General features: G+C 42.5%; 1 protein-coding gene and 1 long non-coding RNA gene across 4 annotated transcripts in view; one reads left to right on the forward strand and one right to left on the reverse strand.

Annotated features, from left to right (window-relative positions):
* The window catches only part of MACROH2A1 (macroH2A.1 histone), a 43532-nt gene that overhangs the window by 15748 nt on the left and 14324 nt on the right, over window positions 1-13460 (forward strand). For all 3 annotated transcript variants that reach the window (XM_083428908.1, XM_083428906.1, XM_083428907.1), the window contains exons 3-4: window positions 11246-11352; window positions 11590-11787. In XM_083428908.1, coding sequence (XP_083285034.1) covers window positions 11246-11352; window positions 11590-11787 — 305 coding nt within the window. The remainder of the gene's footprint in view (window positions 1-11245; window positions 11353-11589; window positions 11788-13460) is intronic.
* On the reverse strand, window positions 7261-13457 carry LOC310672194. The gene is made up of 2 exons (XR_014508469.1): window positions 12324-13457; window positions 7261-7707 (listed from the first exon to the last, which is right to left on the reverse strand). It is a non-coding gene; the product is annotated as an uncharacterized lncRNA (long non-coding RNA).

Raw genomic sequence — 13460 nt, forward strand, 5'->3', positions numbered from 1 at the left:
TCTGAACTGACCCTCACTTTTTGCCTGATAGGAAGCAGCTACAGAACATAAACAAAGAAGGAACACCACCTTTGTCTCCAAGGGTGCTCGCAGAGGTTCAGATTGTGGCAGAGTTGAGAGAACAGATAGAGAGGACAGAGTGATCTGTAGTGGAAGGTGAAATGGCAATAAGATCACTTTCAAGGAAAATATAATATCAGAAGACAAAGGGCGACATTCAACTAAGTTGTTGCATGTGCAGAACAAGGTTCGCTAGTGCAGTGGGACTCTCTCTCTCCCCCTCCCAACACTTTCCTTTCCCTGTGTGTCCTGCATGTATGCTAAATCTGTTTTGGAGGAGAGGGGGGAAACTCTTGCTGCACAAGCTCACCTTGTTCCATGTGCGATTCATAGAATCATAGAGTTGGAAGAGACCACAAGGGCCATCGAGTCCAACCCCCTGCCAAGCAGGAAACACCATCAGAGCACTCCTGACATATGGTTGTCAAGCCTCTGCTTAAAGACCTCCAAAGAAGACTCAACCACACTCCTTGGCAGCAAATTCCACTGTCGAACAGCTCTTACTGTCAGGAAGTTCTCCATTGAATTCCACTCAGGTTATTCACATTTACATTTTGACTCAAGGCTCTGAGATTGCTAGCGTACTTTGTTCATTGCGCTTAATCACCCATTTTTCATACTCGACCTGAAAGAGAAGTTCCAAATTTCAGAAGAGTTATGATATATTCATTAAAAAGAAGCAAAGGTTCCCGTGGTGCCTTAAAAGTCTTAATTGCTTCTTCGTGGCATACACTTCTTTCATCCTGTCCACACTTCAACCTGTGTCTCACACAGACATATTTTGCTGTGTGGTTTCATAGCTGTAACCCATATCACTGGCCATTATAATATAATTTCCCCTTCTTGCTAGCCCTTGAGAAGTTCAAAAGGTGACAGCACGTGAGAGGGCCTTTTCTGTGGTGGCTCCTCACCTCTGAAACTTCCCCCCCCGGAAGATCCATGTCACTCTTTCACTGCTTGCACTCAGAAGGGCAGTTAAAACATCTGTTTTTAATCAGGCTTTGAGCCCTACTATGAATGTGAGTGTTTTCTATTGCTTGTTTATAAGTTTGTACCGTTGAACTGCTTTTTATAAATGCTGCTCTGATCTCCTTAGGGAGAGAGGGTTGGATATAAGTTATTTTAAATAAATAAATACATTTTCCTAACCAGAGGGGGGAAACACCCTGCAGACACTTAGCAGAGTCTCATGTCTTGCAGCTACACCAGAGGCTGTACTAAATAAGAACTAAATAAGACCCAGTGTTTTTGTCTTGATAGCTTCCTAACCAAAGGGACCGCAAGGATCTCTTAGGACTTCCACAAATCTTTTGTACTAAATATCTGGAGCAGTTCCCCCTGTTGTTTGGTATTAAAACAGACCTAGAAAAAATAAGGCATTGTATCATCTAATAAACAGTTTTCTCCTATCTTCACTTTTCATCTGACATCTCCAGAGACGATCCTTTTATTACTTTTCAGTCATGTATGTAAGTCTCTTGTCAGCTCTTTTTAGGCTGAACAAGTCACCATTTTCCCAAGCACATTTCAAAAACATCGTTTTCTAGCATTTCAATACAAGAAATAATATCGAAGATAACCCTGAAACTAGCACTAACAAACTTGAATGTGGGGACTGGTTGAGGCTGGGACAACTTGTGCTGTTTAAACCCAGCTGAAGCAAGGCCTGGATTATCAAGTCAAGTGCTGTCAACCATAGTTTAACACTTGTAGGGTATTCTGTGGTAATATTGTGAATTTTTGAACTTGTCCGTGGAGTAATACCTGCAGGAAAGGTCCAAACCCAGTGCCCCACCAACTGTGGGAACATGGGTGATGGTCTTCTCAGTGGTGGCACCACTCAGACTCTGGAATTCTTAGCACATTTGTTGTTGGCCTTGTAATAAATTGCAAAGACCTTCCTTTTCCAGAGGCTTTTGGCCTGCTAGGTTAGTTAGTTATTTTCTTGCGCTGCAGTGTTTTATTATCTTGCGGTTCTGAATTTGGTTTATGCTGTCTGCCGTTTTGAATCTTCTTTTTCTGTTTAATTAGATTTGTTTAATCTGAATGCACTACATTTTCTAGCTTTTTTTCAGTCTGCCTAGTTTATCTATCTATTTATCGATCTATCTGTCTGTCTGTCTATCCATCTATCTTAATGCAGAAAAAGAGCTAGAAAGCTTATGGGCATAATTTAAATAGTAGACAGAAATGAAGCTTGTGGGAATTTCTGTCAATAGACTGCTCTACATAAAAAAATAATTCCACAGCAAATTAGGAAAGAGTGGAGTTTATAAAACAGCAGGTGATATACAATAACACCCCACTCCTAAAAAAAGGTGCTGTGATTTACATTGTTCCACAGCTAGAAAAAGTCAGGTAGGGCGAAAACTTGAAATGTCTGCTTTCTCCATTAACATTTTTCCACCACTGTATTTTATTGCCAATCCATTCATTTTGTAAAATTTAAAACATGCACTTTTTTTTTTTAGAGTTCCAGACCATAACTCTCTCTTGGGTGTTCTGGTGACTTTTATGCTTTGTTCTCGTGCTTTATGACATCACCAGATTCCCTGAGTGGAGTTTCAGATACTCCAGCAAGTCATTTGCTTGCTATTTAATCATGATTCATTTTCTGTGTGGAAACCTGTCCCAAGCCATTGAGTGCCTGAAAAATAAGAACGTAACGTGCAGTTAACCAGTTATCCCAAGTGCTTGCCATGTTTTCTGTCAGAATTCATTATGTGGAAGTGCCATTCCACTCTTCTTTCTTTTCAGAAGGAATGTAATAATTTAAAGGCAAACGGCAATCGTGTTTGTTTCTTAAAATATATATACTTTAGTGCACACTGCTTTTTTTAAAAGGACAGCGGCTGTAGCCACAGTGATCTGCCATAAAAATAATTTGATTCATAGAATGTGATTTCAAAGTTCGGAGTGTTATTTATAGGCTGCACGGTAAGGAAAGGAAGCAAAAAGTTTCTTAAACAATGAAGAATCCATTACAGTGACAGCATTCTTTGGAACATTTGACATATTTCCTGCATATCATTACACATTTGATTTGTGTGTATGTGTAGCCTACCCTAAATTGAAAAATCAGGTTGAGCAAGACTGAAAAACAACAAAAAAGATATACAGAGAGATCAATACATTTAGACTGAGTGGTACAGTACTGTAGTTTATCTTTAACCTTATCTCTGGAAATAGAAATTCAGTGAAAGAGAAAGGCCTTGTGATTAAGGCTGAAATTCTGCTCAATATCTGGGAACAAGTCCCATTAAGTTCAGTAGGGCTTACTTCAGAGTCGGCATGTATAAATTTGCACTGTAAATTATTCTACTTTTAAAACAGAATTTACTCCTTTGCTAACAACACAGGTTTTTAAGACTCTGACATAAATATGGACCTAATATGGGCAAAAGTCCCCCTCCCTCTTGATGTAAATAAGAAATGCATCATATTAACCATGTTGGGGTTTGCTTGCTTGCTTGTTCATTTTTACAATCAAGCAGTATATAAATTTTATGCAATAAATCACGGAGCTGTGGTTGGGATGCAGATAGCCTCTCAACTACTTCTGTGAAATCAAAGAGCCTTGGACAGTCAAGGGTCACACTTCAGCATCTCCAGGTAGGCATGGGAAGGTCCTTTGCCTGAAACCAGTCAATGGCAACAGTACTGAGCCAGGTGGCCCAATGGCCTGTCACTTCCTGTGCTCTTATCCTAGTCTTGGCTAGTGTTAGCGATGCCAGCAAAGAACCACTTAGGACTTTTGCATCAGTTGTTGTTGTTTAGTCGTTCAGTCATATCCGACTCTTCGTGACCCCATGGACCAGAACACGCCAGGCACTCCTGTCTTCCACTGCCTTCCGCAGTTTTGTCAAACTCATGCTGGTAGCTTCGAGAACACTGTCCAACCATCTCATCCTCTGCTGTTCCCTTCTCCTTGTGCCCTCCATCTTTCTCAACATCAGGGTCTTTTCCAGGGAGTCTTCTCTTCTCATGAGGTGGCCAAAGTATTGGAGCCTCAGCTTCAGGATCTGTCCTTCCAGTGAGCACTCAGGGCTGATTTCCTTAAGAATGGATAGGTTTGATCTTCTTGCAGTCCATGGGACTCTCAAGAGTCTCCTCCAGCACCATAATTCAAAAGCATCAATTCAGCCTTCTTTATGGTCCAGCATCAGTTGTAGTACTTGGAAATTCGAAATTGGTAGTCCTTCCTGTAGCGTTGTTGACAGATTCAGTGGTGTAAATGTTTGAGATAGAGATTAACTGCCCTCAGAGTGCATAACAAATGAGGTGACACTTTTTGTTCAGTATCAGAACCGATTTGGCCTCCACAGATTAAAACACGTGTCTCTTAAGAGTTGGCATTAGGTTGGGGGATGGTGTGTGCCATACATAAATGTTGTCTTCACGTGTTAACGTGCACAAGATACAGTGGTACCTCAGGTTAAGTACTTAATTCATTCCGGAGGTCCGTTCTTAACCTGAAACTGTTCTTAACCTGAAGCACCACTTTAGCTAATGGGGCCTCCTGCTGCTACTGTGCCGCCGGAGCATGATTTCTGTTCTCATCCTGAAGCAAAGTTCTTAACCCGAGGTACTATTTCTGGGCTAGCGGAGTCTGTAACCTGAAGCGTATGTAACCTGAGGTACCACTGTACATTTTAATAAGCAAACACAGCACCCCCTGCAAACTTTTTCAGCTACTCCAGCACAAAGAAAGGAGAGCCATCTGCAACACTGTATTATTAAATGCCAGGTTATCCTTTTAGTTTGTCTCTCTTTGTATTCATATGCAAGAGGTGGGTGGGTGGATGGCATGATGGGCATCCAGTTTGTGTAAATGCAGGTTTATAACAAATGTCCCTAAAAATCAGAGCATAATCCAAGGCGCTGGACTTGTCCTGAGTTGTAAACCAGTCGAGCCAAACCATACACCCTGCATTAGCGCAAGCAACATCTGGCAGTGCTTAGACTAATCATGTTTAAATGCATTTAAAAGTAGGGGGAGAAGCATGTGTAAACTGTTAAGGGTAACAGTGAAGTGTAAACTGGTAGGCAAAGGAAACACCATTTTATATATACACACACATATGCAGAGAGCAAGTGAACACAGGATGCTCGGTATGAAAATATCAAGATGGCTTGGGCTTCCTGTTAGCAGGCACCAAAAGCAGATTGCACTTCCATTTGAATTCAGTTTCTGCTCAGCTCTTGTAGATTATGTTCTTTAGATTACTTATGGAGGCTGTGGTCCTAAGCTAACCTGTTAAGAGAGAAAGCCCCATTGAATGCAGTGTATGATTTACTTCAGAGCAAACATGGCTATAGCATGGCAGTGATTCACTTGGCACTCTGATAGGAGCACAGCTTGAGACTCCTATAAAAAAAGTGGGGTAGTTTGCGGATTGAGTATGAATGATGAGGAAGAACAGTGCTGACTTTGAGACACACACACCCCGCCCCCCGAAAAGGTCTAGTTGTTAAACAGCTTTGATAGTTCCATGTAAATTACATTGCATAAATACAAAACCTTCAGTTATTTGACGTAGTTGGGCAGTTAACTGGATAAACAGGTTTACCAGCATATGAATATCCTAAAACTGAACTGAACCTCTTCAAATATCTGTAATTGTAAGACTAAGGCTGGTATTTATTTGTTTTTATGAGGAGTGTGCATAGGGAAAAGAAATGTTAAGTGGTCCTCTTTCAAGGATATTAAGGAAGATTGTAAGGAATGTACAAGAAAATGAATGTAGGGAAGTCTAACTATCATAGTTGATTGAGTCTGATTGGGTTAAGATTTTTCAGAATAATAGAATGTTCTGGATTCAGTAAATCATTGATGGAACAATGTGTGATTGTTTTTCAAAATAAAATAGATGAAATCCTTCTCCTGGAGTCAGAATGGCATTGCCTGGGATTTCTAAATGGGATTATACCAATGTCCCTCCTTTGGTTTCCAGAGATGCTTCTCAGATTTCTTTTGGATCAAGGTTTCAGTTTCACACATTTTTCAGAAACCCCTTTTCTCATGTTGAAAGTTTTTTTGTTGTTGAAAATGCTGGCTGATGCTCAACATATCATCTGTTAGCTGTTAGCAACTAAATTCTGAGCGTTATGACTTCATTTCACTGAAGTGGAGAAAGGCAAAAGGTTTTGAAATAGGAGAAATGGTTTTCCTCAAGACATGAAATCTTTACCCCAAAAGAGGAAATAAAATTAAGCTAATCAGCATTTGGACGAAGTTAGAGTTCAGAGCTGTCAGGTATATTCATATTTGCATAGCAAAAATCCAGGTCTTGAACACCTGACAACTCCATGGACTTTTTCCCTTGTCCAAAATGCTGGGGATGGGGAAGCTATCAAGCAAATTTGGAATCGTACGTCTTCTTTTTACACACAACAGATTGGACTAGAAATGATTTCTATGTGTGTGCATGAGAGGGATATGACATTTGCTCCAAATCAGTTTTGATGATATTAAAACCTGCGTAATAGTTCCTCAAGGGTCACGGGTGGCGCTGTGGGCTAAACCACAGAGCCTAGGACTTGCCGATCAGAAGGTCAGCAGTTCGAATCCCCGCAACGGGGTGAGCTCCCGTTGCTCGGTCCCAGCTTCTGCCAACCTAGCAGTTCGAAAGCATGTCAAAGTGCAAGTAGAAAAATAGGTACCGCTCCGGCGGGAAGGTAAACGGCGTTTCCGTGTGCTGCTCTGGTTCACCAGAAGTGGCTTAGTCATGCTGGCCACATGACCCGGAAGCTGTCTGCGGACAAACGCCAGCTCCCTCGGCCAATAAAGCGAGATGAGCGCCACAACCCCAGAGTCGGCCACGACTGGACCTAATGGTCAGGGGTCCCTTTACCTTTAATAGTTCCTCAAGAATTTTCACATTGGACGCTTAATATTTTTAAGTGAAGCTGATCAGTTATGTTCATATCTATGCTAGGTAAAAATGGTTTAAAGCAGGAGAGGCCAATTTTCAGCAGCTTCAGCCAGCATGGCCAATGAGTAGAGACAGGGGAGGTCTAACAGCATCTAGAGGGGGACCACATTGGCTCTTCTGTTTTAAAGCATCCGTAAAGAGGCCCTGCTACATTGTGTTTATTTGCCCCCCCCCCAAAAAAAGGGTTGTTTGTTTGCTTGTTTATTGTGGATGAGGGATCTCACTGGAAATTCTTTGTGCACATTAAAAGTTCCGCCATGATTGCTGCAGTTCAACTTTTGTTTAATTACAGGAAAGGGGCATTTCTTGGGCAGGGCTTTTTAAAACCAGAATGCCAGGCGGAACTCCTCGAGCTAGCTGTGAAAGTGCTACTCAAGGACCCTTAAAATGGAGCGTGTGCGTGACCACAATAATCCTGTGCACACCTACTGAGACGTAAGCCCCATTGAGCTCAATGAGTTTTGCTGCAAGCTAAATGCAGAACAGCAGCCTGAGTGCGCAGAACATAATGCTTCTCCCTCTGCGCTCCTCATTTTACTTCTTTCTGTTCTTCACAAGCTTCTACCCTTCCTCTTAAACCACACTTTCTTCCCGAGTCTGAAAAGGAAGTGGGGTGCATAGACTTCCCTGAAGGGCCATTAGGAAACAGTGCTTTCAAAATTGCTTCCTGCCCATGGAGAAAAACTTCATTCTTTTCAAAAACAGGTGTCCCCTGAAAGAGACAGATAAAGGACAAATAAAATGTTCCTTTCAGATATTGAAGAGCAACACTTAACACAGACTCTCTGGTTACGATATAACTTCTCTGTATACAGTGGTACCTCGGGTTAAGTACTTAATTTGTTCCAGAGATCTGTTCTTAACCTGAAACTGTTCTTAACCTGAAGCACCACTTTAGCTAATGGGGCCTTCTGCTGCTGCCGTGCCGCCGGAGCACAATTTCTGTTCTCATCCTGAAGCAAAGTTCTTAACCCAAGGTACTATTTCTGGGTTAGCGGAGTCTGTAACCTGAAGCATATGTAACCCGAGGTACCACTGTAGTTGTATCAGATGTCGAGAGTAAAAAAGGCAAATTTGTTACTAGTGCATAATAAATACAGTATTTGTCCCCACTGAAATTAACATACAGTCGTACCTTGGAAGTCAAACGGAATCCATTCCAGAAGTCCGTTTGACTTCCAAAATGTTTCAGAAACCAAGGCACAGCTTCCAATTGGCTACAGGAAGCTCCTGCAGCCAGTGGAAGCCCCGGAAGTCACGATGGACGTTTGGGTTCCAAAGAACGTTCACAAACCGGAAATAATCATGTCCAGGTTTGCGTTTGGGAGCCAAAACATTCAACCTGCAAGGCATTCAACTTCCAAGGAACGACTGTACTTGACTAATTTGGGGTCATTGATTTCAATGAGTCTAGTCTGTGAGAGGAATTGCTAATAATAAAATACTCTCGTATATATTGCGGGGCCTGCTTAAAGCAGAGGGAAGACGAGGTCCTCATCGTTTTAGCGGTCCCAGATGTATGTTGTCAGGATAAGATCAATCTGCCTTCCCAAAGCTGGTGGAGTTGCTTTTCCATTTCTTTTCTGCAGCCTCTTAGTTCCCTCAGAGCCTCACTCTGTCTCATCAGTACTTCTTGCTGCACACTGTGGATTTGGCTTGCTGGCAAGGGATGCCATATTAACCAATATTCCATGCCTGGATATTCCATCTCTGACCTGTACACATAGTTTATTATATTATAGCTCTGTCCTCCAGAATCCTGAGTGAGAACTTCTGAGTTTAGCTTCATCTTTTCTGTATATGAGAGGAATAGGGTTGGATGCTCAGGATTAAGGTATTTACCCCTCCAGTGACCTTGCTGGGCTCAAGATGAACTTGGAGAGAAGTCTCCTTCCAAGGAAGAAATGTACTGTAATGTTGCTAGACGATTGGCGCCATGAGAGCTTTTCCTCTGGGGTTAACAGCTCCATGACTGGGTTATTAGATATTGAAACTCCACCCATTTGCTGTTGTCCCAATAAAAACCCAGGCCCTCAGACCTGCTCTTGGGGTGTACATGGTCCGTCCTCCATCCATTTTCTCCTTGCAGCAATGCTGTAAGGTACAGTGGTACCTTGGGTTAAGTACTTAATTCGTTCCGGAGGTCCGTTCTTAACCTGAAACTGTTCTTAACCTGAAGCACCACTTTAGCTAATGGGGCCTCCTGCTGTTGCTGCGCTGCCGGAGCACGATTTCTGTTCTCATCCTGAAGCAAAGTTCTTAACCTGAAGCACTATTTCTGGGTTAGCGGAGTCTATAACCTGAAGCGTATGTAACCTAAAGCCTATGTAACCTGAGGTACCACTGTACATTAGGCTGAGAGACAGTGACTGGTCCAAGATCTCCCCCACTGAAATCCTTACAGCAACGCTGAATAATTATCATTCCTTCCCTCCCCAAGAGGGTGCTTGATGACTCATGGTTAAATGTTTGAACTGCCTCTCTTGAAAAATTTTGTGTTTGAGTTGGCGCGAGCCAATGAACTGAAAGATTGATTTGCTGCTCACCATTTGCATAGGCAAGTTGTCACTTGAAGCTACAGCCAGTGAATGATGGGCACCCATCAATTCACAAACTAGTACACAGGACGTCATCAGCCCATGCTGACCTAGCAGGGTACTCCCAAGTACTCCCAAGCCCTAAGATCTGCCCTGTTGTTAATATGCTATCAAACATAAAGGATTGTGTTTTCGTTCCTCCTTGACCTGGGAGACCACTTGGCTTACGGTAGCAGAGTCCTATTGGATGCAGGTGAGAAAAGGAGCAGAAGTGGGTTCCTTGGAGTATTCCAGCATCTGTACCACTGCAGGTGTTTAGCTCCTCTAATACACGGCCTTAGGGCTGATTCATGTGTTACCATTCCAGGCAGGAGGTGATAATAGCAAAACAATTTCGCTGCCTAGTCTGGAATTATGACAAGTGACTTGACCCTGAATATTCAACGCGCAGGGATGCTGTGAGCATTAATAGCGCCTCACAGAAATGACATTCAATATTGAATTAACTTTCCAGGTTTTTAAATTAAAAGTTGGTCTGTCATAAAAAAAATTTAGCCACACATGTGTGGAATCGTGTTAAGTCATCAACCTAGAGAAACAAAATACTCTCTCAGTACCGCATCTTTTAGAAATATGACACTGAACAATTCTTAATATCATTGATAAAAATACATCTGTTGCTGTATTATAAAGGTCAGCTTAGCTAGTATACGTACTGAAGCTAATCCTGTATATCATGCAAACTATAGTTTAATGGTTTTCTTTTTTTCACTAGAAATTATTGCCCTCCCTACATATTCCCCAAAGCGGGTGCATGTTACACATGTAATCGGTTTTTATCTGTTAAAGAATAAATGATTAAATAACACTCGTGCCACTTGATATTTTTTATGTATGAATGCATGGTAGACTCCTAATAAGTAGGCAAAACAGACTACCCAAGATGCACAGAATATGTATTAAAACATGAAAATATCCATAGTTGTTTCTGTATTTCAGTTAGGTTAAAAAACAATAGTACTTCTGGTTTGAAAATCTGGAACATTGTGCAAAAATTATCTGGACCCAAAGATGGATTAAAAAAAAATACAACACACACCAGACAAATACAGCTATGTATTAGGTCTTTCCTTAGTTCCCAATAAATAATTTCTCTTATATTGGTTTGTTATCTTTTAGTTTGTCATCAGAATAAATAGGCTGTCATATAGGCTGGCAGATTCCACATGCATGTTTTGCTATCCAAATGCAATGCATTCTCAGGAAATCGTTTGTTAGGTGAGCGTTCGCATAATGAGTTGACAATTTTAATTGATTCCTACTGGGAAATTTCTAATGCATGCCTGACCATGAAATTTTGGCCCCAAAATTATGACAAAACCCAGGAAAACCCTCTGAAATCTTGCAAAAGCAAAGAAGATATGCTGTCTTGATCCTGTTGTGAGACAGGTTTAGTTTTGTACATAAATTCTTTTTTATAAATCTGGAGGATTAATAACGGAGCCAGGGTTGCGTATCTATGATTACAATCTACTATCAGGCAAATAATACTGTGGTTTGCGACCACGAGATACTTGGAGAGTCAGGTGGCTGCATACCTTTTGTCAACTGCTAGAAAATCAGCTATATGCTACTTCGTCCCCTTATTCACCAAACAAAGGCCAGGTGTTTTTCTTTTGTTTTGAATTGAGAAAGTCTTCTCTTCCTTGACAGCGGAAATTCTTGAATTGGCTGGAAATGCCGCACGGGACAACAAGAAGGGTCGTGTCACACCTAGACATATCCTGTTGGCTGTAGCAAACGACGAGGAATTAAATCAGGTAAAAAGATTTCCCTTTTGAGTCTTTCCTTTCTCTTCTTCACCCAAAGTCGTAATTCAGAATATAAGGAGTAGTTTACATGAATGGGAAATGTATCAGCAACTCTTCAGGTTGAAATTGTCACATAATCTTGAATTTTAACTCTGTGCGTTTCCCTTGCCTCTGGTGGCGAGGTGCCTGGTTTCTCCCAGTTTCAAAGCCATTCAGCATTGCCTGTTTGTTCCATTTTCATTTAAGCTGTTGAAAGGCGTCACCATAGCCAGTGGTGGTGTATTACCAAATATTCACCCAGAATTGTTGGCGAAGAAACGGGGTTCGAAAGGAAAACTGGAAGCGATCATCACTCCGCCGCCGGCGAAAAAGGCAAAATCTCCATCACAGAAGAAAACCACAACAAAGAAAACGGGTGGCAAGAAAGGAGCAAGAAAGTCTAAGGTATGCTTCTATTTCTTCTGCAGCCCAGTTCTACGTTTGTTTACCTGATAGCAAACCTCATTGTGCTTCATGAGACAAAGTTAGTGCTTGTGGTATAACATGGATTATTTCTAGCTGTCTGGATGACACTTGATCTGACCCTAGCTAATGGCAGAAGCAGCCTGCCAGGTGAGGTGGAGTTGCTGTGCTAGCTTTCTGGCAGGTGGGTTGTTGCTGCTTACTGGGTGGGAGGGAGAGGCGGTGGAGAGGTTGGCATCATGCAAATGCGCTGGTGGAGCCAACCCAGTGTGCCTACTGGCCTATTTGCCTCATGCTGACCTCCCCTGCACCTCTCCTCTCCGTCTCTCTTTCCTGGTAAGCAGCAACAACCCACCTGATAGAGTAGCACTATCTCCCCTCCTGGCAAGCCGCTTCCACCTTATAAATATTACAGACGACATGCTATAGAGAGCAGTGGGCCATATACCGCTTGGTCATTCTGTGGAGGTGGAGGTGAGCACATTATAGCTTCTAGAACATTTAGTTTCCTAATGTACCCTTTCTAACAGGGATGGGGAACCTCTGGCTGCAGGCCGCATTTGGTCTGCCAAGCTGTTTCCCCCAAGCCATGCCTACCTGCCCCACACCTGATGTCTTATGTAATATCAGGAGCAGGGCAGGTAGAGATGTGGCTGGATTGGTTTCTCATGCAGCCGATCGCTGCAGAAGTCTGGCTTGAACTCCCTTCGCCTCAGCTGATGGGTGAGGAGGTCAGCCCTGTTTGGTTCAGGTATGCGAGCAGGTTTCCCACAGAGAACTTGCTGGTGCACCCAAACCCTGCAGAAAGCAGCATTGATCTTCACACACGTCAGCACAGGGAGTTCAACCTGCTCGGTTGCTCTCTCCCTCCTCCCCCGCAACCCTACAGGCCAATGTTGACTGGTGAGCGCCGGACAATCCACTTGCCAGTCAGCTGACATCATTATGACATCAGGTGACTGAGAGGTGGGTAGTTCCACCGGCCTGCCAGAGTTGACCTACAGGGCAGCAGCATATAAAGATCTGGCCCACTGGGCCCCAAAGGTTATCCACTCCTGCTTTATACCATGATTACAAAAGCAGAATTCTTCAACAGCTTTACATGGAAACATAAGATGTTGCCTTCTTGAGCTATCTAGCTTCACTGGCAGTGGCTCACCACAGTTTCAGATAGGAATCTTTTCCCAGCCCTGCCTGGGACTGAACCTGGGACCTTCTTCATGCAAAGGAAATGTACGCAAATAAAAATATCCTTTGTTGCTTATACGTTTGGGGAAGAAACAAGCACAACATGGATTTGCCTTTGACATCACATCTTTAGAGGAATCCAGTCAAGAGTATTGTTTTTAGCTATACGAGAGTCACTCAGCTGAGATATGTTCCCCCTCGCATTGCTAGATGGATGGTAAAACACATTCCGTATAGTAAAGCGCATGGATTACCAACAGTGAGAAGTTTTATTTGTATCTAAAATTTGTGAATACATCTAGCATGTGTCTAGTCTAGCAGTGGGGGCTTTGCAAACTTGTTCCCTCTGTGGAGTAGCTGCAATAGAGTAGTATGCATGCACTTCAAGAGCATATGATTAGTTGTGCTGCGTTGGTCTGTTTAATTGTGGATTTTACTAACTGATTGCTTGGTTGATTTTGACTGAG

Source organism: Podarcis tiliguerta (assembly GCF_965153285.1).
Source record: "Podarcis tiliguerta genome assembly, chromosome: 2".
Lineage (NCBI taxonomy): Eukaryota > Metazoa > Chordata > Lepidosauria > Squamata > Lacertidae > Podarcis > Podarcis tiliguerta.